The sequence below is a fragment of the Elaeis guineensis genome, chromosome 10 (genome assembly GCF_000442705.2).
Source record: "Elaeis guineensis isolate ETL-2024a chromosome 10, EG11, whole genome shotgun sequence".
Classification (NCBI taxonomy): domain Eukaryota; kingdom Viridiplantae; phylum Streptophyta; class Magnoliopsida; order Arecales; family Arecaceae; genus Elaeis; species Elaeis guineensis.
This window is the reverse complement of record NC_026002.2, coordinates 17,193,670-17,217,083: the sequence shown is the minus strand read 5'-3', so window position 1 is coordinate 17,217,083 and position 23,414 is coordinate 17,193,670. Positions and strand designations below refer to the sequence as shown.

The following is a 23,414-nucleotide window of genomic DNA, read 5'->3' as shown; positions in this document are numbered from 1 at the left end:
AGTGAGTCATCACCATTCATCAAGGAAATGGATGACATGGTGTCTATGCAGGGACATAGAGTAGCATCTATGGTGCACAACACACATCACAGAGAATCCGAACTCCTCTTGTTAACTTTATGATTCAGACTCCAAATGGGTGCGTTGGTGAAGCTTGGAGCTTCACGTCGGCATGTTTCCCTGACCACATGCATCATGCATGGCACCTACTATACCGTAGTAAATTTAAAATCATCCGTGCATGACGTTTGAGAGTGCTGAGAGGGGCTGATAGCCATCCGTTTCGCATACCTGCATTACCCAGGCCCAAGCTCAGCCCTCCGATTTCTTTAGCACAAAAAAAAAAGGGAAAAAAAAGAAAACGGAATTAAAACTCGTGAAAACGGAGTTAGGTCTCCTTATCCCTCCAAAGTACTTCATCGTCTAATCGTCGTGACCCGCTCGCTCTTGCACGGCCTCGATCGCGTCAGCCTTCTTGAACGGTCTCTGAGCCCTACATCTTGTCTCTAATCCAATCTCCGATAATACTTCCCTGCTTCTTTCGCAGCTTTGCGAAGGAGACTTGGAATGGAGGGCCAGTTGAGGCCGAACCAATTGCCCGCTTAGCAAATAAAATCTGGTTTCTTAGGCAGTCCCTGAAGCAGTATAGTAGATAGAGACAGTGTTATGATCCAGCCCAATAACCCAGCCCACAAAAGCCCATCAAAAAAGAAAAATTGAGGAAGGCTCCCGTAGGGAGCCTTCTTCCTCCCGACCGGCTCCTAATCGGAGTCGGAAAGCTCACCAGTTTTCGACTCTATTTAAGGAGGAGACTCTTCTCCCTTCCCCCATCTAAGAATCCCGAGGCAAAACGGCGAGGATCGTCGAAAATCACTCGCAAAAACTCGTCTCTGTGCCCGTCCAATTTTCTCGCCGAAAAACCCCGTCGGCGTCGAAGGTGAGCCTCCTCTCCTTCCTCTCTTCTCCTCATTTCTTCTCATGCCGGTGTGCACGCTCGCCGGCGACTGGAGTCGCTGGATTTCTTTGAGAAAGAAGTTTCGGTTTCGTTTGGATTTGGATGCTGGTGGTCGCCGCCGGCCATCGGATTTGTGTTTCCTTGAGCAGTGGGTTGCTGCCCTCCTGCCGATGGCCGCCCCCATGCCGGCTGCGCCGCCAGTCGACTAGCCAATGAAGGGATTTGAGATCCCTGTTTCGGTCCAAGGCAAGTCGTGGGAAGAAGGAAAAGAAAAGAAAAAAAAAAGAAGAAGAAAAATAGAAAAAAAAATATAGACTCTTTCTTCTCTCTCTCCCTCTTTTCTCTCTCTTCTTCTCTCTCTAATTTCTCTTTCTCTCTCTAAATCTCTCTTCACTTTCTCTCTCTACTTTCTCTCTCTAAAATTCTCTCTCTAGGTTATTTCTCTCTCCTAAGTTTTTTAGAATTTTAATAAGAATGATGATGAATTAAAATTGATCCAAATAATGAATTTTGATCTGTGATTGCCGGACGGTATACCGACATCAATCTTGATCAGACTTAATATTTTTCAAGATTCTATTTTTTATGATTTTATTGAATTACATATGATAATTTCAGCATGATTTGATCTGATCGATCGGATTTGTTGAATCATATCGTCTGAAGAGTTCAAGATGAATTTTTTCTCTAAAATTTTCTCTCTCTAAAATTATTTTTTTCTCTTGATCGATTTCTCTCTCTAAAAAGATTTATCAATGAGAAATTTCTTTTAATATTTCTGATCGAATAAAAAATTCTGGTCCATGATTGTCGAGTAGCGTACTGGCACTCACCTTGATTAGATTCGATATTTCTCAATTGATTATCCATGATCCTGATTTAATCATGATTTGGATTAGATCATTTTGATTACATCAATCGAGATGTTGGACTTTGGCATTTGATTAATTTGGATTGTACCTCATGAATTCTCTCTCTTCTAATTTTTTCTCTCTACTTGATTTTATGAAACCAATGAAGAAACCTCGATCCTAGCGCTTCGAATCCGGTTTGATTTGATAGTCAAACTTTGGATCGTTTATGTCCTAATTAGATTTTGATTAGATAAAATTAGATGATTGGATCCAATCTAAACCGTTGAAATATGGTATTCGTATTCTTTCTGATTATTGAATTTGATTTCGTATAAGTATCGTTGACATCTGATAATCGGATATTGTGATATGATTTATGAACCGAAGAATTTTAGAAGAAAATTTATTGAATTATGTGAATTTATTGGAATACATTCGAAGTAAGTAATGTTTCACTTTTTTTAGATTTATCAATAAATTATAATATATTTTTCTAACATAATTTGTGAAACAATGATGAATTGGAGGAATGATATTTTGTTATGAAAATATCTTATTCGAAATGTTATAATGAAGCATGATTGAACATATTGATTTTATGATGCATTATATTGATTGATTTCGATACTACGTGATTATATATTTTCTTATCAAAATTAGAATATGAAATATAATTTATGAAAAATTATGATATAAGAACAATATAAATTGACAACCTGACTATATAAAGGACCCCGCCAATTGGGACATATACGTTGGCAATTGATTTGTCCTGAGAGTTTATGTCGCCAGTGAGACCAGCGACGTGTCGCCAGAGAGACCAGCGACAAACCGTCAAAGAGACCAGCAGTTCTAAAGGACTTTGCTGTCAGATGATTCGCAGCTCACCGCAAGAAGATACGCGGTGTTATGACCCTGCCACAGGGAAAATGTGATCATAGCTTATGATTGATGAGAAAAACTTAAGAATGAAAGAAATTGAAATCTCGAAAGAAACTCGAATTTTTGAAAAAAAAATAAATTTGGCATGAACTATATTGTATAATCGAAATTGATTTCAAATTGATGAACTCTATATGCTTATTTTCTATAAATGATTATTTACTTAAATATCTAATGAAATCTGTTGAAAATGATCATTGCTTATTGGGCTGTCTAGTTCATTACCTCCTATTTTACTATTTTTACAGATGTTGATGAATTAAAATGATACAAGATAGGAACGGAAGAGTGATTAGAAGCAAAACTTCTATACTTTTATTTAGACTAAAAGTCTTGTTGAATTTAATGTAAGACTTATTGAATATTGTAAAAATTATTGAGATATTAAAGTTGAAATTTAGATTGTTATCTTTTTGATTTAAATTATTGACTAATTGTTCCGTTGTGAAGTATTGATATCATGATAAGATGCCTTGCATATTTATGGAAAGAGTTTCCTATAAATATGTGGTGGTTGTCATGATCTTCGATTCATAATTTCAGATTGAAGATGTGAAAGACAATTAGACGACTCACAACCAACAAAAACTGCACGTCTTGCTGAAATACATATATGGGATGTTATCTAAGAATCCACTCCACTAGCGAGTGATCGGAGATGGTCGAAAGAAAAGGCTAGAAATGAGTCACACATTCTGGCTAAGGCTGAGAAGCGTATGAACAACGAAGATTAAGATATGCATGGTTCAAAGGAGAGGGTAATATAGTTTTTTAAATTTGGCACAGAGTGCGACTGCCAAAGAAAGGTAGCCCTCAGGGCCCTGGCGCTTTAGGCCCGTTAGAATCTTGAACGGGATTTCTAATATTTTTATTAAAATTCTGGCTGTAACGGACTTTCAACTATGATCGATCGGTTGGTGAGTAATGGGCAAACAGCTTTCATCAGAGAGAGTAATTGCTGAAGGCATGGTGGAAGCACAGGAACCATCCATCATTGTCATAAATCAAAGGTTGAGGATATTGGTCCTCAAAATGAGATTTCCTAAAAGCTTATGATGCTCTGAACTGGAACTTCGTTTTGGATTCTTTGGAAGCTAGGGAATTTGGTAGGATTTGGCCAAGTTGGATTTCTGCTACTCTACAAGGTGATTCTGGTGTTCTAGTGAATGAGAGGGGTAGAGCGATACTTTGGAGGAGAGATCTCAAATAGAGCGATCCGCTATCACCTTTGAAATTTGTCGTGGCGGTTGATGCTCCAACCAAAATTTTTAATAAAGTACAGGAGGTTGGCCTAATCAAGGTTTAAGATCAGATGAGATAGCAAAATTCTGCAAGGCAGAGAGAAGGTAAGTGGTTGCTTTGGATTTATTCTCAATGCACCATACTTGAGTGCTTGATCGAGGATCAATTTCTGTAAGTCAGAATTACATCCAGTTTTTATGTTTTGAGAGAAGAGGATGGGCCTTGGTGCAACGGTAAAATAGCTACATTATGGACTAGGTATCATGGGTACGGAACATGGAAACAGTCTTCCCGCACATTCACCAGCAAGAGGAGAATTAGAGTCTGAAAGCAGAGGTCTCATTTTGAGGACCGTGAGTGAGTCGGTGGCTATTCATGATTGAGGGATAAAGCAAGGAGGATACTGAATCTTCTCTTGCTGGCCCCATTCTGGATCATATTATCCAGATTGCTAGCTCCACCTCTAATCCTTCCTAACCATGTACTTTCTCTCAATGCTCTGTTATTTTTGTTCCTGTTGTCGCTGTTTCTCAGTTAGCCATCCTTTGTTTTTCATGTTTGCGCTTCTCTTCATCTTCTTGATGAATTGCCCAGGCACGACCACGTTTCACCTCAAAAAGAATACAATGCACCCATAGCCGGATGCCTATAATTTCAGTTGCCTTCAAGTTGCCCCAGCAAATGCAGCATTTTCAATTTATTTTTCTTCTTGATGAGCTGAAATACCAGTATTAAACCCATGGGCTAAAAGCAGCATGGGTATGTGTCCTAACATAGAAGAGCATATAAGAAAATAGCATATCAGGAGATCATGGATGGCTCTCCTTAGATCACTGACTTTGGGCATAGCACACGTGGGCTCACTGATGTGAGTCATCGACATTGGGATGCGCTAAAACAAAACGGAAACCAATTTTCACCAAAGAAGAGAGCAAATTGAGAGCAGCAGCGGCAGCAGCAACTGTAACATTAGTAGTCATAGTAGGACCAACAATAACAAATTAAAACAACCTGGATCCACCACTTTGATCTCCGATCCGTCACCAGAGATGTGTTTGCTAATCGCCACATCATGGCATCCTTGCGTCGGTAGAAATGATCTGCTTCCATTTTCCATGAGTAAGTCTCGAAGCTAGCCATGAACAATCTTTCTTTCCTAAAGAATTTGGACCTGGGTAATTATATTATAGATGGGTCTCCTTCCGTTGTTCTTTTTCAAAAAATATTCTGACTTAAAGGCGAATCTTTTGTAGGATGTAAAACAGCACATCAATACAAAAGATCAATTATCTCCAGAGTATTGCAATAATTCAAACTAATTATTTCTGAAATAAGAGATGAGATGGTACCAGACTCTGGGTGCATGGCTTGTGTTAGTGAAAATGAAATACACGTCAAAAGGATATAAGATACAATATTAAAAGGGTGCTTGGTTAGAGAAAATGAAGGTTTAGAATTGGAATGGATGATTTTCATTTCAACCATTTGATCAGGAAGAATAGAGTCCTATTCTGATTCAGCTTTCAGGGTGGAATAGAAATGGCCTAATATACGTAGAACTCAATCTCCATTCTCTCCTATGAATTCAAATTTTCATTCCGATTTCGGCTATGAACCAAATATTTCGGAAGATTTGACTATTTAGATTCTGATTCCAATCCATTCTGATTCTGATCGCAAATCAAGTATCCTTTAAAATCTTGTATAAGAGTACAGAAGACATTGAAATTTAGAGAATGCTTGACTAGAGAGAGTAGGGTCCAGAATCAAAATGAGAGTAAATGACTCCCATTCTAATCATTTATTTGGATGGAGTCCCATTTCAATTCTTGAATAAAATAAAAATGGCATAATCTATCTAAAACTCAATCTCTCCTCTCTAAAGATTAAAATTTTCATTTTGATTCCGATCACAAACTAAATACTTTAAAAAATTAGATCATTCCGATTCCAATCTATTTTAATTCTCATTCCCATTTCGATCTCAATCACAAACCAAACATCCCCTTATAAGCATTCAAACTCATATTAAATGCAAACAGGTCTGCATATGCGTATTTGCATGTCATATGTGTCCATGCACAGCCAACATTCATACATAAATATGGGAAACTATGAATTAACATAGTGGCAATTGAGTCAGCTCGAATTAGAATCAATTTAGATTAGAGATGGATTGGACCAAAAATTTATCAACTCAAATTTAAAATTTACTTATTAAACAGATTAAAAATTAAAATCTGAATTCCATTTTTTTATTAAAAAAAATAAATCAACTTACCTGCATAACCTGTTAATATATGAGTGAATTAGGTTAAATTTATTAATCAGATCTTAAATAAATTAAATAAATTTTAAATAAATTAAGTGGGTCTTAAACATGTTAATTGTTAAATAATCATGATCCAGTCCAACCATTAAATGGCCAAAATAGGTTAAATGCCAGGATTTGAAAGCGGAATTTAGCCTGTTTAATACATGGCGTTTGGGTTGAGTGGAACCACACTTTAATCGATTCCTGGCCGGGCGTTAGTCACAGGAGGTGGCTGGAAAGAACAAAAAGAGGAAGGCCGATGGGAACCAAAATAGTGGAGGCGGCTGTAGTAAAAAATAGGGATGACTTACAGTTCGAAATCCGGCCGAGATTCCGGCCGGCAACGGTGCCTAGCGAAGGGCGAGGTCGGGCGAGGTGGCGTCACTTGTACCTGCTCCGGCGAGGCTGCGATGAGGGCAAATAGCAAGGAAAACGGAGGACAATAGGCAAATAAATCAAGAGAGAAATTCCAGCAAAATCGGCGGTGGTTTGTGACAAGGGCCCAGGCTTGAAGCGGGGCTTAGGGTATCCTCACAAGGGGTGGCAGGCTCTCTAAATAGCCATCGCAGCTAGGGTTTCCCAGCTTTAAGGCTCACGGAAATCGGACTCCCACCCGGAGTCGATAATGAAGAGAAAGCATGTTTCCGGCCTCGGCGGCGAAGTGGTGGTAGAGGTAGGACTTGGGGCGACGAAGTGGGCGGGCGAGGCCGGTGTCGAAGAGGAAGGCGAGGGCACACTGGGCGTTGGAGTGGCCGGCGGAGGCGACGGCCTTGATGTCGGAGGCTGCGGAATCCATAGCGGCGGTGTCGCAGGAGGAGGCGACGGAGAGCATGGCGCGGACGCCGAGAGATAGAAGGCCTCGCGAGGGTCATCGGAGGAGGAGTTGGATGAAGGGGTGGAGGGCGGAGGTGATGGGGAGGAGGGCGAGGAGGTGGTGGAGTTCAGAGAGGCCGGCGAGGCATCGCGTATCCTTTGAGAAGGGCCGGTGAGTGGTGGGGAGAAACGAATAGGGGAAAGGGAGAGAAGAAGGGCCAACGAACCAACCACGACCTCCACGCCCATGACCGGCTTCAACCTGTTGACCGTGGATAAATCAAAGCCGTCTACACTAAATCGGACGGCTTCAACCTTTAGAGAACTGTAGCCAAAAACCAATATTATAATAATATCCCACAATCTCATTCTATTTTCCTCATAATCTTTATGCGGACCATCTCCACCATTTCACTTTTTAATCCGACGGCAGCCGTTACATTTCCATAGAAATAACTATGCGCATCTAAAATGATAGACTGCATACTCCATTGACCAACCCCAGCTCAGCCAGCTATCCGAATAAATTCGCTTACTTAAGCGGGGGGGGGGGGGGGGTTCTCGCGTATCTTTCTAAGGAACGCACCTCACCCCCACCCCACGCAAACAAAAAAGCGTACGGTTTTTCGCGTGCGCTCGCTCCCTCCAAGTTCTTTTTCTTATTTATGTTCCCTCCGCTCCTCCGTCTTTTCGTGCTCCCCTCTCCCTGTCAGGAGAAGAATTCTCGGAAGCTTCTTGGAAGCGTCGCCATGGACGGGAGATCGGAAGCTTCTCCTCGAGTCAAAGATCCGAGAACCATCGCGAGAAAGTAAGCCATTTCACTCCGATTCCCAGTCGATTTCACTGTGATTATCTATCTCGAGTGAATTTCTAGACTTTTACCTGTTTTTTTTTTGATCTTTTAGGGCTTTTGTGTGGATTCGTATGATCTTGTTTTATTGATTTCTTCGGGGGTTTTTAATGGGTTTATGAATTGTTGCCCCCCTCGATTTCTAGGTACCAGTTGGAGCTATGCAAGAAAGCTGTGGAGGAGAACATCATTGTGTATCTAGGGACGGGGTGTGGGAAGACCCACATCGCGGTGCTGCTCATGTACGAGCTCGGACATCTCATCAGGAAGCCAAGCAAGAATATCTGCGTGTTTCTTGCTCCAACCATCCCCCTCGTTCGCCAGGTGTGTGTATTACTGGTTGACAGCTTTTATTCTTTTAGTCATGGGAACGCCAGTTCCCTCTGAATAACTCTGAGGGGTTTGCTAGTAGTTGTCGTGATTGTGTTATGATGGTTTTGTTGAGTTCTTGCGAATTTTAGATATTTTCTATAAAGATCTTAGTTTTTGGTACCGTTGATTGGAACTTATTATCAATCGCATCATACCCAGAGTTGATGGCATGGAGATATTAGTTGTTGGAACTTGGAACTGTGGGATTCTCGAAACTGTATGGAAAACTTTTTTAGTTTGTTTTCCTTGTGTACATGGGATGCCATAAAGTTTTTATTAGCATGTTATTGGTATATTAGTGTATTCCACAAGTTGGGTATGAAGAAATAATGTGGAATGACCTTCTAATTTTCCTTTTCTTTTTTTGAACATTTTGTTTGCTATCCATATTAAATCAGGTAAGATTGAAGAATTTCTATAATTTAATTGTGCTGCTTGACCAGAAAAGAGTGCAAGCTCACATGCTCTGTTGGTTATTTTAACGGAATTGTACAGATGGAGAATTAGAGGCAACAAGAAAAGTTACCCAGTAATGATAATATATATTTCCCTTCTCCTAATATTTTCTGTATTTTGGTATGTGTTAAATTTGTAAACTTTTTAACATTGAGCATCATGCTGGAACAGTCACAGCAATCATATATTGTGAATGATCTTAGATATACATTATAGTGCAAACAAGAAAAATATCAATAATTAAAGTTTAAACCTTGAATTTTAATTAATGTTACCTGGACACTCATGTCTAGCTTAAAAAATTCATGTCGGATGCGTACCCGAGTCAAATACACATCAGATACTTGGATATTTATGAAGTTCTGAGGTAGTCAATTTTAAAGATTGGAAGAGGTTTGAACTCTTCCAACAATGAGCGAGTTGAACTCTTCCAACAATGAGCAAGTTGAACTCTTCCAACAATGAGTTTGACCCTTTGATTTGATATTGGAAGTGGGTAGTTGTTCTTTTTCAAGATTTGTTAAGGGTTTAGGTATCAAAACAACTTTGCCAAATACTATTTCGCTAATATCCTTAAGTTAGTTGGAAAGTTTGAATGAGAACATGTATATTGAACAATCTTAACAAACAATATCTTTTTAACTTTTCTTTTTAATGTTTAAATAGATAATATTTAAAGGTATAAATATATAATTTAGTTAAATATATATATAATATATATTTAAATTTATATGTTTAAAGGTATAACATATGGTTATTAATTCTCGAGTATATGGAAATATAAGCTAGGTTTCTACTGTCGCATGCCATGAGCCTTGAGCACCGGTACATGCCATGTGCCATAACATCTTGACACATGGCACGAATTGGCACACAGTTAAATAGTTTAGCATGTCTAGATAAGCTATGTAAGTTTTCATCTTCTTGTTTATAGCAAGTCTATCCTCCTTCCAGGTACTTTAAATATTATTTTCTGGGGAAAAAATAATACCCTATTATCAATAAGCATCCTATTTTTGCTTGCTGATTGCTGCCTTATGTGCAGTACATTACTTAGAGTGTTTTGTAGCATGCAATGCCACCATATTTATGTATTAACAGCCATGAAAAGGTCATGATTCTTAAAATTCTACTATTCATTATTGAAAGAAAGCAATAAAATGTAGCATGAATAAAACCAATAATTAGCATGTTTCATATCTTGGGTTGGCACAACATGTGTATATTTCGTATCATGTCAACACTTGGGATCACTAGTATTAAAATATAGCAAGTCTTTAAAAAGATCCATAATTGGCAAACCAGGGTTTGTTGTATTGGTATTGGAGCTCGGATTGGTTGGCCGATGGTATGGTTCAGTATGGCCCCATTCTGTTCCATATTGGGCCTGAATTGACACAGAGAAAGCGGAGGGAGAATGAGAGAGAGGAAGAGAGAGGGAAGGAGTGAGAGGGAGAGAGGGCTTCCGAGGCCGTCAGAAGGCGGAGGGAGGGAAAGAAAGGGAGATGAGGCCACCGAAGGCCTCTAGAGGGCCGACGAGGTTGCCATGTTGCTAAGAGGTGGTTTCAAAGTCGGAGGAGAGGCTCCGGTGCTTCATCCTCTTCTCGATCGAAATAGGGGTCTCTGTTTCATATTTTATAGTTTTTATCAGGCAAAGTCAGCAACATGGTTGCCGATTTCGCCATTTTATTTATTTATTTATTTTTGATTTTGGGTTGAAGTTGGCAATTGTTTTGCCGACTTCATTCAAAAATCCAAAAAAAAATGAAATAGTGAAGTTGGCAAGTCACCTGATAAAAATAAAAAAAAAAACGAAATAGGGGTTGAAGCACTTGTTTTGATTAGGAGGAGAGTGGAGCCCCTTATTTGACCTTCCACTGATACGGCTAAAGCCCCTCTCGTTCGAATGTCAGGACCATCCTGATCGGCCATCGGTGCGGTTTAGCATGTCCTGAATTGGGTGGTGTGGCAAATCATGGGGTAAACTATAATATTATACTTCTTCAAACTTTCTTAAATGTAGAGCCATTTTAGTCACTTCATCTTATTTGTACATCTGTTTGAAACAAATAAATATATATTTAATTGATTCAGTAAAAAAAAAAAGAGGATCAAATTCATCGTATATCGTAGTTTAACATGTGCATTGTACAACTTTGTAATTTGTTATAAAATTAGCTCTACATAACATTTTGACACACATCAGCAGAAAATAATGTTGAAATTTGAGATAAAACTACAAGGGAAAAAGAAGCAACATTTGTGTACTAGCACATATTTTAGGTGTTATTCATATGCTATCGGTGCTATTCATTTGATCTGGGTGTCATGGGTTCAAAACATGGAAACAATCTCTCTACATGTGGGGAAAAGGCTGTGCAATCTGACCCTCCCTAAACCCTATAGTGGCGGGAGACTAATGCACTAGGATGCCCCTTTTTTTCCATTTACCATTGGTGCAATGGGATGGTTAAATACTAGTAGTATTATGGGAAGATTATACTACATGGGATGAATTTTTAACCTATAATCTGGTATAAAAATGATTTCTTATCATTATTTGGCTTGATTTATAGATCAGGCTTTCAAATCCTTGTATTTAGAAAAATCAACAGGGAAGAGTCCTAGATCATCTAGAGTTGAAACAGAGGTTATTCAAGATGGATGGATATGTATTTAAAGCAATAAATTTGGTTACAATCCTGTGCCACAAAGAATTGGCTTGTGCCAATGTGTAGCGAAGTGATGTGCATTAACACAGGCTAGTATGCATCAAAACAAGCTTGCGCACATGTTACGGTGGATGTATGTGCCATGCTATGTTGATGACTTGCCAAAATAGCATGCATCATTGACACAATTTAGTATAACTGGGCACTTTTCAGTCCTTACTTTAGACTGAATTTTGTGAACCATACTTGATTCCTAAAAACTGCTTCTATTGGGTATAATTAGCTTAAGTGGGTTTTCCCTTTTTGTCTGTCCAGTTTTCTAAACTTGGACCCTAGCTGGTTGGAAATTTTTTTTTTTTTTTTTTTTGGACTTAGACTTGACTCATGACTTTGTTGAGGTCCACCTGGTAAATTTGGGAGGAAGATATCCAGGCTCAGACACTAGAACAACTATTGTATAAGTAAAATGATCTTGCCAGTTTGATGATTCTTAATTGTTTGCCTTATGGATGTGTTGGTGTTCTTCATAACCATGTACAATCAACTTAATCATCTTCTTCAGAATTTGATCATATATTTTAATCTCCACAAGTCCACATTATGTTACTGGAATATGTGATTTAACATAACTTGATGTATTGGTCCGTTTTTTGGTTGGAGGTACAATCTTGATAACATATGTAGAACAATAATAGCATATATTCAACTTAATACAACTTAAGCATAGCCAGCATGGATATTTTTGGGAAAGTTAACATCATATGTTTTTTTGTAGCAAGCTGTGGTCATTGAGAACTCCACTGATTTTAAAGTTCAGTGCTACTATGGTGGCCACAGGCATTTGAAGGATCATGATCAGTGGAATAAGGAGATCGACCAATGTGAAGTAAGCTGATATTATGTCACTTTTTTAATTTCCTTTCTCTCGAAATTAGAGCCCAATATATTTATTTTTATGTTAAATGCTTCTCATATAGATAATCACCCGGAGATGCCTGTCATCATTAAAAGATGAGCTTGACTATAAATCATACCAAAATCTTTTAATGTTGCATCAACTATGAATAGAAGAATAATTTTTACGATCACTGATTTGGATTTCTTTACCAACATGTATTTTTAGATAATGGATTTTCATTAGCTTCATGCTATGTGCTATGTTAAGGTGATTATTATTTAAACAAATTATGATGTCTAGCAGATTGATAGCTTACATTTTTATTACTGTTAGTTGATACCTGAACATTTCTGTTTTGAAATTATTTGCTTCATATTTGCTGTATCAGAAGGATTCACGTTGGATATAATTTAAAAATATGTTTTAGAACCAGAGTGAGGGTATTCATTGTCTTAGTTACCTAAAATTTTAAAGTCAGGGGTCTGGTGGCACAATAGGTTGGAGGATATGAGTTCTTGCAATATACCATTAAAACAAAATAATTCAACAAATTATGTGAGGACCAAAATGCTACTATATGAGACTACTCTAACTAGATAATGTAGTTATTAGTTTTGTATTTTTACGGTAGGGAGCAAGAAGAAAAAATGGTGATCAAGATGCTTTGGGCTAGGTTGGTGGACTCTAGGGTTCCAACGTGGCAACATTTAATGGCAATCAATGGAGGAAGGTAATTGACATATAAATATAAAAGATTATATGGTGGTGAACAATAAGTGATGTTAAATGATGAGCTATGGGACCTAACCTATACTTCTGACTTCTCTAGTTAAAAAAATACCAAAGTAATTAGATATTAATGTAGTCCATTTTTAGGTGTAGGATATTGCTTACTGGTTAGACTTGAATGAATATCCTGGTTAGACTTTTGTTCCTTGTTTTTGCAGACAGAGCTTAAGGATATATGTAAATCATCCAAGTGGGTTCATAAATACTAGACTCAACTTGATAATGGACTTATTGATGTTTTTTACCCCTTGAATGTTAATGCTTGTTTTTGTAGTAAACAAGGCAAGATCAAGATCCATTTTTGGTATAGGGTAATAAGCTATTCAAAAACAAAAGTTATCCAGCTTGCAAAAATGGAAGCTCAGGCTTAACTTGATACTGGGCTGGAGCTTTAATTGAGCTTGAACACATTGCTCATGAATGAGCCTGACCAGCCCAAAGTTTGGCTCAACTCAGTTCAGAGGGGCACTAAGTTGTCTTCTCCAGTTTTAGCTGCTATTGATCTATTTACCTCTAATTAATTTGCCACTATACCACGTTATTTAGGCTTTATGAACTTGTCAATACCTACGCTCCGATATGCCTTCTGGAGTTCTTTAATAATTAAGGAATCTCTTGCTTTATTTGTATATGGTTCATCCAATTTTTCATTAAAGCTGTCACATTGTGTCTTTTCTAGTTAACATTTTGAACCTTAAGATTAGATCGATAGAAAAAATTTGAGCCTTCAGGACACTCTAGGTTCATATGGTTCCAAGAAACCAAATTCATAATTTTATGAGAAGGAAACATTGCTAAATTCAAAGAAGAAGTACATGGTAGATATATGAAGGAGCAGTTTTAGTGCGCATAGAGTTATGACCAAAGTTCACCATCTCGGTATTGGATCCTATACTAGTGCCATCCTATTATAGCATCGGTATGCTTGATATAGTATGCAGTTCAGCGTACCAAATGTTGGTATGCCCTTTGTATCATTACGATATGATACAGTCAGTATGCACAGGTATTGACCGGTAAGGCAAGCCTTGGTTATAATTGTAGTTTGAACTTGCGAGGTCGAAAGCAAATTGTTTTCTGTTCCTTTTTGCAAACGAAAGGAATGCTATTTCGCATGTGAAGTAGTAGACTACCATAGATGTCCACTATGGTAAAGCTGACATCCAAGAGTTTCTATTTCTTTCTTCATAAAGGAATATATATCCTTTTTTTAAGGGAGGGGTGGGGTTTGGGTGGGGTGTAGGGGGATCTGATATTTCATTTAGTGTCAATTATTATTCAAAAGACATGTTTAATCAGTGTTGTGTTCATGTGAAAAAGTGGCTACAGCCACTCTCAACGTGATGCATGTTATTTTATGCTTGCATATTATAGGCACATAGGGAGAGAATTGTAATTTTGCTTTGTTTACATCTACATTTTTTAGTCATCTTTAAAATGTTTTTCCATTTTTATCTTTACAATCTCAGTCATTCTTTATGTGAAATCTAAATTACATAATTAAAATTTTTAATTAGTAGATTAGCCTGACAAAGTAGGTGAAAAGATAATCTAGTGATGAACCATGGCACCTTTCTGGGGCATGTATATGGGCACAATGTTCTGTGGATTTTTCTGTGGAAGCCCGAGTATTGACATTCCACCTTGCTGTGTAAAAAAATCTACCATAATCATGAGCGTTGATATTAAAGAAAAGATAACTATTATGAGTGGTGCCTTCTCTCTGCTTTATATAATGATGATGGAGCAATGAAGCGAAGATATCCTATATGAAACCTTAATGGTTTACTAGTTCAACTTCCATACACTTGTGTCTTACGACCTTAAGGTTAAGCCCGACCTCCAAATACAGTTTACAATACGTATTTATAATTTGGTAAAATGACCATTATCTATTTCTAATTGACGTAGATTTTCTGTATCGGTATCGGACGGCGTGCCAGTGCCAGCCCGGTACGGTATGGTACCGATACCATATTGTACTGACATATGGTACGCCAAAGCGTATCGGTCCGGTATCGGTACACAATTTTTTTTTTCAGTTTTCAATTTTTTTTTTTTGGATGTTGAAGTTAATAATTGATAAATACAATCTCAAAATGGCATTATATTGCATATTATTGACATATTTGGGTTCAATTTGGAGTTAGGTAGCGGTACAAAGACTCTTGATCCAAAATTTCAAACATATATTTATTTACATTATATTTCAATTATGTCATCTTAAAATTAAAGAAAAAATATATAAAATATGCATTAAAATATATCTAAATATTTAAGTACAAAGTGCAATAACTGATATACGAACTTCAAGATGTACTCTGCATTTAATTTCTTGTCGAGTGTTTGTGATGCTCGTAGATGTCTGGATCATTAACGTAGTCTGGAGGGACATCATTTCAACTCTCTAGTCAAGCTGCACCGTACTCTTGAATATTCATTCTATAAGGCATCCTCTCTGGCAAGGTTTCCTGTACCGGTACTGGACTGCATGCCGGTGTCGGCCCGGTACGGTATCGGTACTGTACCGTATCGACACACGGTATGCCAAAGCGTACGGGTTCGGTATCGGTACATAATTTTTTTTTTCGGTTTTCATTTTTTTTTGATGTTGAAGTTAATAATTGATAAATACAATCTCAAAATGGTATTATATTGCATATTATTGACATATTTGGGTTCAATTTGGAGTTAGCGGTACAAAGACTCTTGATCCAAAATTTCAAACATAGATTTATTTACATTATATTTCAACTATGTCATATCAAAACTAAAGAAAAAATATATAAAATATGCATTAAAATGTATCTAAATATTTAAGTACAAAGCGCAATAACTGATATACGAACCTCAAGATGTACTCTGCATTAAATTTCTGATCGAAATCTGTGATACTCGTAGATGTCTGGATCATTAACATAGTCTGGAGGGACATCAGTCCAACCCTCTAGTCAAGCTGCACCGTACTCTCAAATATTTATCCCATAATGCATCATCTCTGGATTGTAAGACATCTCAGACCTCTCACTAAAACTCTGATTCTGAGAAGTATCCTCGGAATGATGGTACGGCTGTGGAGGAGTCCATCCAAATATGTCAGTAGCAAAATTTGATCCGTAAGATGCTCCAGACTGCATTGGGTAGTAACCACTAGAAGATGATTCCTCGGATGCACCATATGCATATAGATCATAAGGTGGCTGCAGATAATAGGATCCATAATGCGAGGATGATGTAGATACATCTATGGACCCTACTCCACGTGCAAGATCGTCCGCAGCTACATCATGTGCTGGACAATCTCTAGGAGTCCGTCGTCTATATGAAATCAGCTCCCACGATCTCTATCGACTCGTCCACCATGATCCCTATCCTGTGTGACATGTGTAAACTGAGACTCATCGGTGAATCGAATGTCATCCTGTGGCTGTGTCTCATAAACGGTGGTCTTTTGTCCTCCAGTTCCTTCCTGATCATCAGATCCATGATTACTACTACCAGTATCATTATCACTCTCCCTGGTGTCCGTATCTGAGCCAGATAGCTCCTATACTCTCGAAAGTGGTGCACGTACAACTGTCTTTTTTTTCCCCCCTTGTGCCCCTCTGTGATTGAGTTTCCTGTGATTGGGAGGATGGATGTTTTCTTGCTGGCTGCCGGAAGGATCGTCTATACATCTCTCGCTCGAATCTCTGGGAAGATGTATCGGACAGCGAGTCATGTGATGAATGAGTCCCTTGTGTCTCCTCAGGCTGTGGCTGATCAGCTGGAACCCTATGTGGAATATTTTCTTCTGCCCATTGCCTTGGATCCACCTGATCTTCCTCGCTACCACACTGGCTGGTCGTGGAGGGGACCCCAGCTCATCAAGCTCTGGCTCCTGCTGTTGACCTGCAAGCCATCCGATGATCGGATCGTCGTCCTCGTCGGCATAATCATCCAGCATCGGATCGGTGTACTTCAACTGAACTTTCTCTCGAATGCATTTTGTCTCAACCTCAGATTGTAGTGAACATATACAAGATTGTCGAGATATTTTTGTGTCAGACGATTTCTCTGTTTGCCGTGGATAAGAGCGAAAGTGGACCAATTACACTCACAGCCACTAGCAGAGACCGTCTGAGAAAGAATACGGATAGCCATATTTCTCAAATTTTTTGCTGACGTTCCAAAATGAATCCACCATTTAGCTGCAAAAGTAAAATTACATATCAAATTTGATGATATTATTAAGCAAAATTACATATCAATCTATGTTGCTTATTATTGATATGTAATTTACCTGGATTCATCTGCTTTTTGCTTACGACAGCTGATGGAACTCCAAAACTGTCTAATCCATCTCTAAACTGTTTCGTCTGAAATAAAATATATTTATTATTTATAAATATATCAGATCGAATTCAGTTGAATAATTACATCTATTTTAAACTAGCATATCTCTTGCAGACACAACAACGCGATTTCTGGATCGGACATCATCTTATATATGACATTGCGAAGAGCAGCAAGAAGCTCGCTGTCCATATCTATTTTTGGAATGGTATACTGAAATCTCGGATTCAAGTAATAAGCTGCAAATAAATTTCAAGACTGATTAAGCACACTTTTATTTTCATGCTTCAAAAAAATATTTTAAAACATTCTTGAATCCAAACTTACCAGACAGATGTAAATCTCTACCCATCTAATAGTCCCAACGACGCTCAATGATGTTAATGAATTCTTGAGCATGCTTGGGATCATTCTCACTGATCTGTTTTTTTGTCCTCTCCATCACTCATATAAAGGCTTGATAGCCTTCACTACCTTCTCAGCCCGCTGCCAAAATGACTGACTCGTTATCAAGTTCTCCACATGACTTCCATCAGTGCCGGCCCTCGCATATCTGCTCTTCTGCCACTCGGCACTGACAAACATTTGACGTAGGGCTGCTTTTTTCTGAAGAAGACTATCAAGTGCTATGTAGTTGGTAGTAAATCGTGTGATACCCGGTCGTAAGATCTGTCCCCCAGTATACGTCCGCATCAATGAAAGAAACCCATGTGTGGTTGTTGATAAATCTAGTAATGATCTGGGCAGTCTTCACTACCTATTGCACCCTGCGAATCTTCCCAATATCCATCAATATAAGATCAATGCAATGTGCAGCACATGGGGTCCAGTATATCTGCGGTCGCTGCTCTATCAGCAACTCTCCGGCAGCCTTATATTATGGTCCATTATCTGTGATAACTTGCACGACATGTTGCTCACCTATTGAATCAATTACCTCCTCCATCAGATCAAGGATATATGTGGTATCGTGCATCTTATCTAAAGCATCAATTCATTTGTGAAAAAATATTTTTTCATCACAGTATGTCAAAAAATTAATGATGCTCCGTCTAGTAGGATCTGTCCAACCATCACACATCACTGTCAGACCGTATGTAGGCCATTTATTTTTGTAAGAAGCAATCCACCTCTACAGATCCTCCTTGTTGCTGTCAAGAAGCTGACCATAGATGTCCTTAGGTCTTGGAGAATCTACACCCTGGCCGGCAGCCTCTATGGTTGAAATAGCAGATCGGTAGTAAGGATTGGTTGCTGCATTTGTTGGAATATGGCTGAAATGAAATCATGATTCAATAGCTCGCTACATATTCTTCTTCTTATTTTTTTTCAGCATACTGTCAATTCTCTGCTGCTTTGAATCCTTGCTGGGCAAAGCATGTGGATCCAAATCCTGAATGCTGGCTCCTGCTGGAATATCTCTGGAGGACCTCCTTCTACTGCCACAAGCTCCCAACAAAGAAGACATGCTGCGTCTGTTCCCTTACCATCAGGCTCTCTGACTGAGGTAGTCCTCCTTAACTCGAATTCTCCCTCACCAGTCGCTGATCCAGACCCTGATTCGTAGCATGATGGTCCGAATCGCTCTCTGTACCGGGCCATCTCCTCTTGTCGGTACTGATCCGTCAAGCTCGTCTGAATGACAGCCTCAATCTGTGCCTCCTCATCATCTGGAGCAGAAACCTCCTCTGATTCTCTAGAATAATAAGAAGGTGGCCTGTAGCTCACGGTCTACTTCGGTCCTTTTCTGTTTTGGTCTTTCCTTCGCTGCTTTCGAATCAGCAAAGTACTTTTTCATCAATTGTCGGACCTCTTGCGGACATTTCTGACACATGAATACATCAGGATAACCACCAGTCAGGTGTTGCTTCAACCTAGTCATCTCTCCTTCTTTGAACTCTGTGTTGCATCATTTGCATCTCCAATGATGTCGAGCCGAAAGCATTTTGCCATGATCCCAACCGATGTCACACTTGGATCTTTCTTTTTACTCATTTCTGCAGGTGTCACAAAATACTAATTATTTTGAATTAACTGTAATATAACATTAATTATATATATTTTTTATTTGATAATATTTTTTATTATTTAAATATTTACAAAAAGAATTTCAAAAAATCTCAAGTTAGATTCAAATATTTCAATTATTTTGAATCATTCTAAATATTATTTTCAATTTCAAAATTAACTCTGATTTTTTATTTTTTAATAATTATTATATAAATAAATATATATTATAAAATAGCTGATTAATTAAAGTGAATGAACGTCATACTCTAAATTTTTTTCTTATAAATATATGCAAGTATAACAAAAACGATAGTTTAATGATAATTAAAATAATTATATATAATTTTAAAATAATTTTAGTAATTATTTTAAAACTTATAAATTCAAAATAAATATGTTATATGCTTCAAATAATATTTTTAAATTAACTAAAATATAATACTATTTTTATATATTTTTTATTTTATAATTAATTTTTTTGTTTAAATAATTAAAAAATATTTTTTAATTTCAAATATTTCAATAAAAATTTCGAGATTAGATTTAAGTAGCTTGAATCATTCTAAACATGATTCTCAAATTTTGATTTTTCCCCTTAAATTTAATTTTTATTAATTTTTAAATTAATAAATATATAAAAATATTTAAAAAATATATAATTAACGAAAATTAGTAATTTTGATGTCATCGTGTAGATCTTTTAAAAATCTATCATATATAATTAAATTATACCAAAATCATAAGATTTTGGCATGATTTTTTCTATTTTCATTTATCTCATTTTTATCCTATTTTTAACAACAAAAATAAAAAAAAATATTTAATAATAAAATAACAGATTATCTTATCTCTGGTCAAAGATCAGCCTCTTCTCAAATCACTCATCCAATTTTACGGAATTTTGCCTTCTTTTCTAAATTGTTGGAGGTCTCAACGAAACCGTTGAGACCAAGGTTGTCCACGGCCACGGGTGTTCTTTGAGAACTCTCAGAGAACATTCAAGGCCCTCCCCCCATTTGAAGTGGGCCACGCTCATTTCTCTCCCCCCTCCCCCCAACTGCGTGAAAAGGCCCCCACTTTTCCCCTTTTTCCCTCCCCCATGTGAAATGGTCCCCCGGGCGGTATGGGCCCGAACCGCACCGAACCGGACTGCTCAGTGCGGTTCGGGGTTGTTTTTCGAAAAACAGGCCCGAACCGAATCGATAAGGGATCGGTCCGGCTCGGTACGTCCTGTATCGGGCAGTTCGGTCCAGTACGGTAAATCCTGCTCTTTAGATTGTAAGGCATCTTAGATCTCTCACTAAAACTCTGACTCTGAGAAGTATCCTCGAAATGATGGTACGACTGTGGAGGAGTCCATCCAAATATACCAGTAGCAAAATCTGATCCGTAAGATGTTCCAGACTGCATAGGATAGTAACCACTAGAAGATGATGCCTCGGATGCACCATATATATATATGGATCATAAGGTTGCTGCGGATAATAAGATCAATAATGCGAGGATGATGCAGATACATTCATGGACCTTACTCCACGTGCAAGATCGTCCGCAGCTGCATCATATGCTGGACGACCTTTAGGAGCCCGTCGTCTATATAAAATCGGCTCTCCACGGTCTCTATCGATTCGTCCACCATGATCCCTATCCTGTGCGACATGTGTAAATTGAGACTCACCGGTGGATCGAATGTCACCTTGTGGCTGTCTCATAAACGGTGGTCTCCTGTCATCTAATTCCTTTTTGATCATCAGATCCATGGCTACTACTACCAGTATCATCATCACTCTCCCTAGTGTCTGTATCTGAGCCAGATAGCTTTTGTACTCTCGAGAGTGGTGCACGTACAACTATCTTTTTCCCCCCTTGTGCTCCTCTGTGACTGAGTTTCCTATGATTGGAAGGATGGATGCCTTCTTGCTGGCTGCCGGGAGGATCGTTTATACATCTCTCGCTCGAATCTTTGAGAAGATGTATCGGACAGTGAGTCATGTGATGAATGAGTCCCTTATATCCCCTTAGGCTGTGGCTGATCAGTTGGAACCCTATGTGGAATATTTTTTTCTGCCCATTGTCCTGGATTCATCCTGATCTCCCTCGCCACCACACTGGCTGGTCGTGGAGGGGATCTTGGCTCATCAAGCTCTGGCTCTTGCTGCTGACCTGCAAGCCATCCGATGATCGGATCATCGTCCTCGTCGGCATAATCATCCAGCATCGAATCAGTGTACTTCAATTGAATTTCTTCCTGAATGCATTTTAGCCTCAACCTCAGATTGTAGTGAACATATACAAGATCATCGAGGTATTTTTGTGTCAGACGATTTTTCTGTTTGCTATAGATAAGGGCGAAAGTGGACCAATTACGCTCACAGCCACTAGCAGAGACCGTCTGAGAAAGAATACGGACAGTCATATGTCTCAAATTTTTTGTTGACGTTCCAAAATGAATTCACCATTCAGCTGCAAAAGCAAAATTACATATCAAATTTGATGATATTATTAAGCAAAATCACATATCAATCTATGTTGCTCATTATTGATATGTAATTTACCTAGATTCATTTGTTTTTTGCTTACGACAGCTGATGGAACTCCAAAACTGTCTGATCCCTCTCTAAACTATTTCGTCTGAAACAAAATATATTTATTATTTATAAATATATCATATTGAATTCAGTTGAATAATTACATCTGTTTTAAATTAGCATACCTTTTGCAGACACAACGACGCTATTTCTGGATCGGACACCATCTTATATATGACATTGCGAAGAGCAGCAAGAAGCTCGCTGTCCATATCTATCCCCGGAATGGTATACTGAAATCTCGGATTTAAGTAATAAGCTGCAGATAAATTTCAAGACTGATTAAGCACATTTTTATTTTCATGCTTTGAAAAAATATTTTAAAACATTTTTGAATCCAAACTTACCAGCTAGATGCAAATCTCTACCCATCTGATAGTTCCAACAGTACTCAATGATGTTAATGAATTTTTGAGCATGCTTGGGATCATTCTCACTGGTTTGTTTTTTTGCCCTCTCCATCTCAATGATGTTAATGAATTCTTGAGCATGCTTGGGATCATTCTCACTGATCTGTTTCTTTGCCCTCTCCTACGAAGCTCATATGGGAGTATCTCTCGCTGTCCACAGCGCGAAGCACCTCATATAAAGGCTTGATAGCCTTCACTATCTTCTCAGCCCGCTGTCAAAATGACTGACTCGTCACCAAGTTCTCCACATGACTTCCATCAGTGTCGGCCCTCGCATATCTGCTCTCCTACCATTCGGCACTGACAAACATCTGACGTAGGGCTGCTTTTTTCTGAAGAAGACTATCAAATGCTATGTAGTTGGTAGCAAACCGTGTGATACCCGATCGTAAGATTTCTCCCCCAGTATACGTCCGCATCAATAAAAGAACCCATGTGTGGTTGTAGATAAATCTAGTAATGGTCTGGGCAATCTCCACTACCTGCTGCACCCTGCGAATCTTCCCAATATCCATCAATATAAGATTAATGCAATGTGCAGCACATGGGGTCCAGTATATCTGCAGTCGCTGCTCCATCATTAACTCTCCGGCAATCTTATATTGTGGTCCATTATCTGTGATGACCTGCACGACATGCTGCTTACCCACTGAATCAATCACCTCCTTCATCAGACCAAGGATATATGTGGCATTGTGCATCTTATCTGAAGCATCAATTGATTTGTGAAAAAATATTTTTCCATCACAGTATGTCAAAAAATTAATGATGCTCCATCTAGTAGGACCTGTCCAACCATCATACATCACTGTCAGACCATATGTAGGTCATTTATTTTTGTAAGAAGCAATCCATCTCTGTAGATCCTCCTTATTGCTGTCAAGAAGCTGACCATAGATGTTCTTAGGTTCTGG

At 38.3% G+C, this 23,414-nt stretch overlaps 1 protein-coding gene and 1 pseudogene across 2 annotated transcripts in view; one reads left to right on the top strand and one right to left on the bottom strand.

Moving 5' to 3' along the window:
* Nucleotides 1-7,286: 7,286 nt before the first annotated feature.
* LOC105052941 (endoribonuclease Dicer homolog 4) overlaps nucleotides 7,287-23,414 on the top strand; it is a 74,326-nt gene continuing 58,198 nt past the window's right edge. For both annotated transcript variants that reach the window (XM_010933926.4, XM_019853404.3), the window contains exons 1-3: nucleotides 7,287-7,928; nucleotides 8,117-8,294; nucleotides 12,246-12,356. In XM_010933926.4, the coding sequence (XP_010932228.2) occupies nucleotides 7,786-7,928; nucleotides 8,117-8,294; nucleotides 12,246-12,356 (432 nt within the window). In that variant the 5' untranslated portion in view covers nucleotides 7,287-7,785. The remainder of the gene's footprint in view (nucleotides 7,929-8,116; nucleotides 8,295-12,245; nucleotides 12,357-23,414) is intronic.
* LOC140851962 (uncharacterized) lies at nucleotides 16,127-23,201 on the bottom strand (annotated as a pseudogene).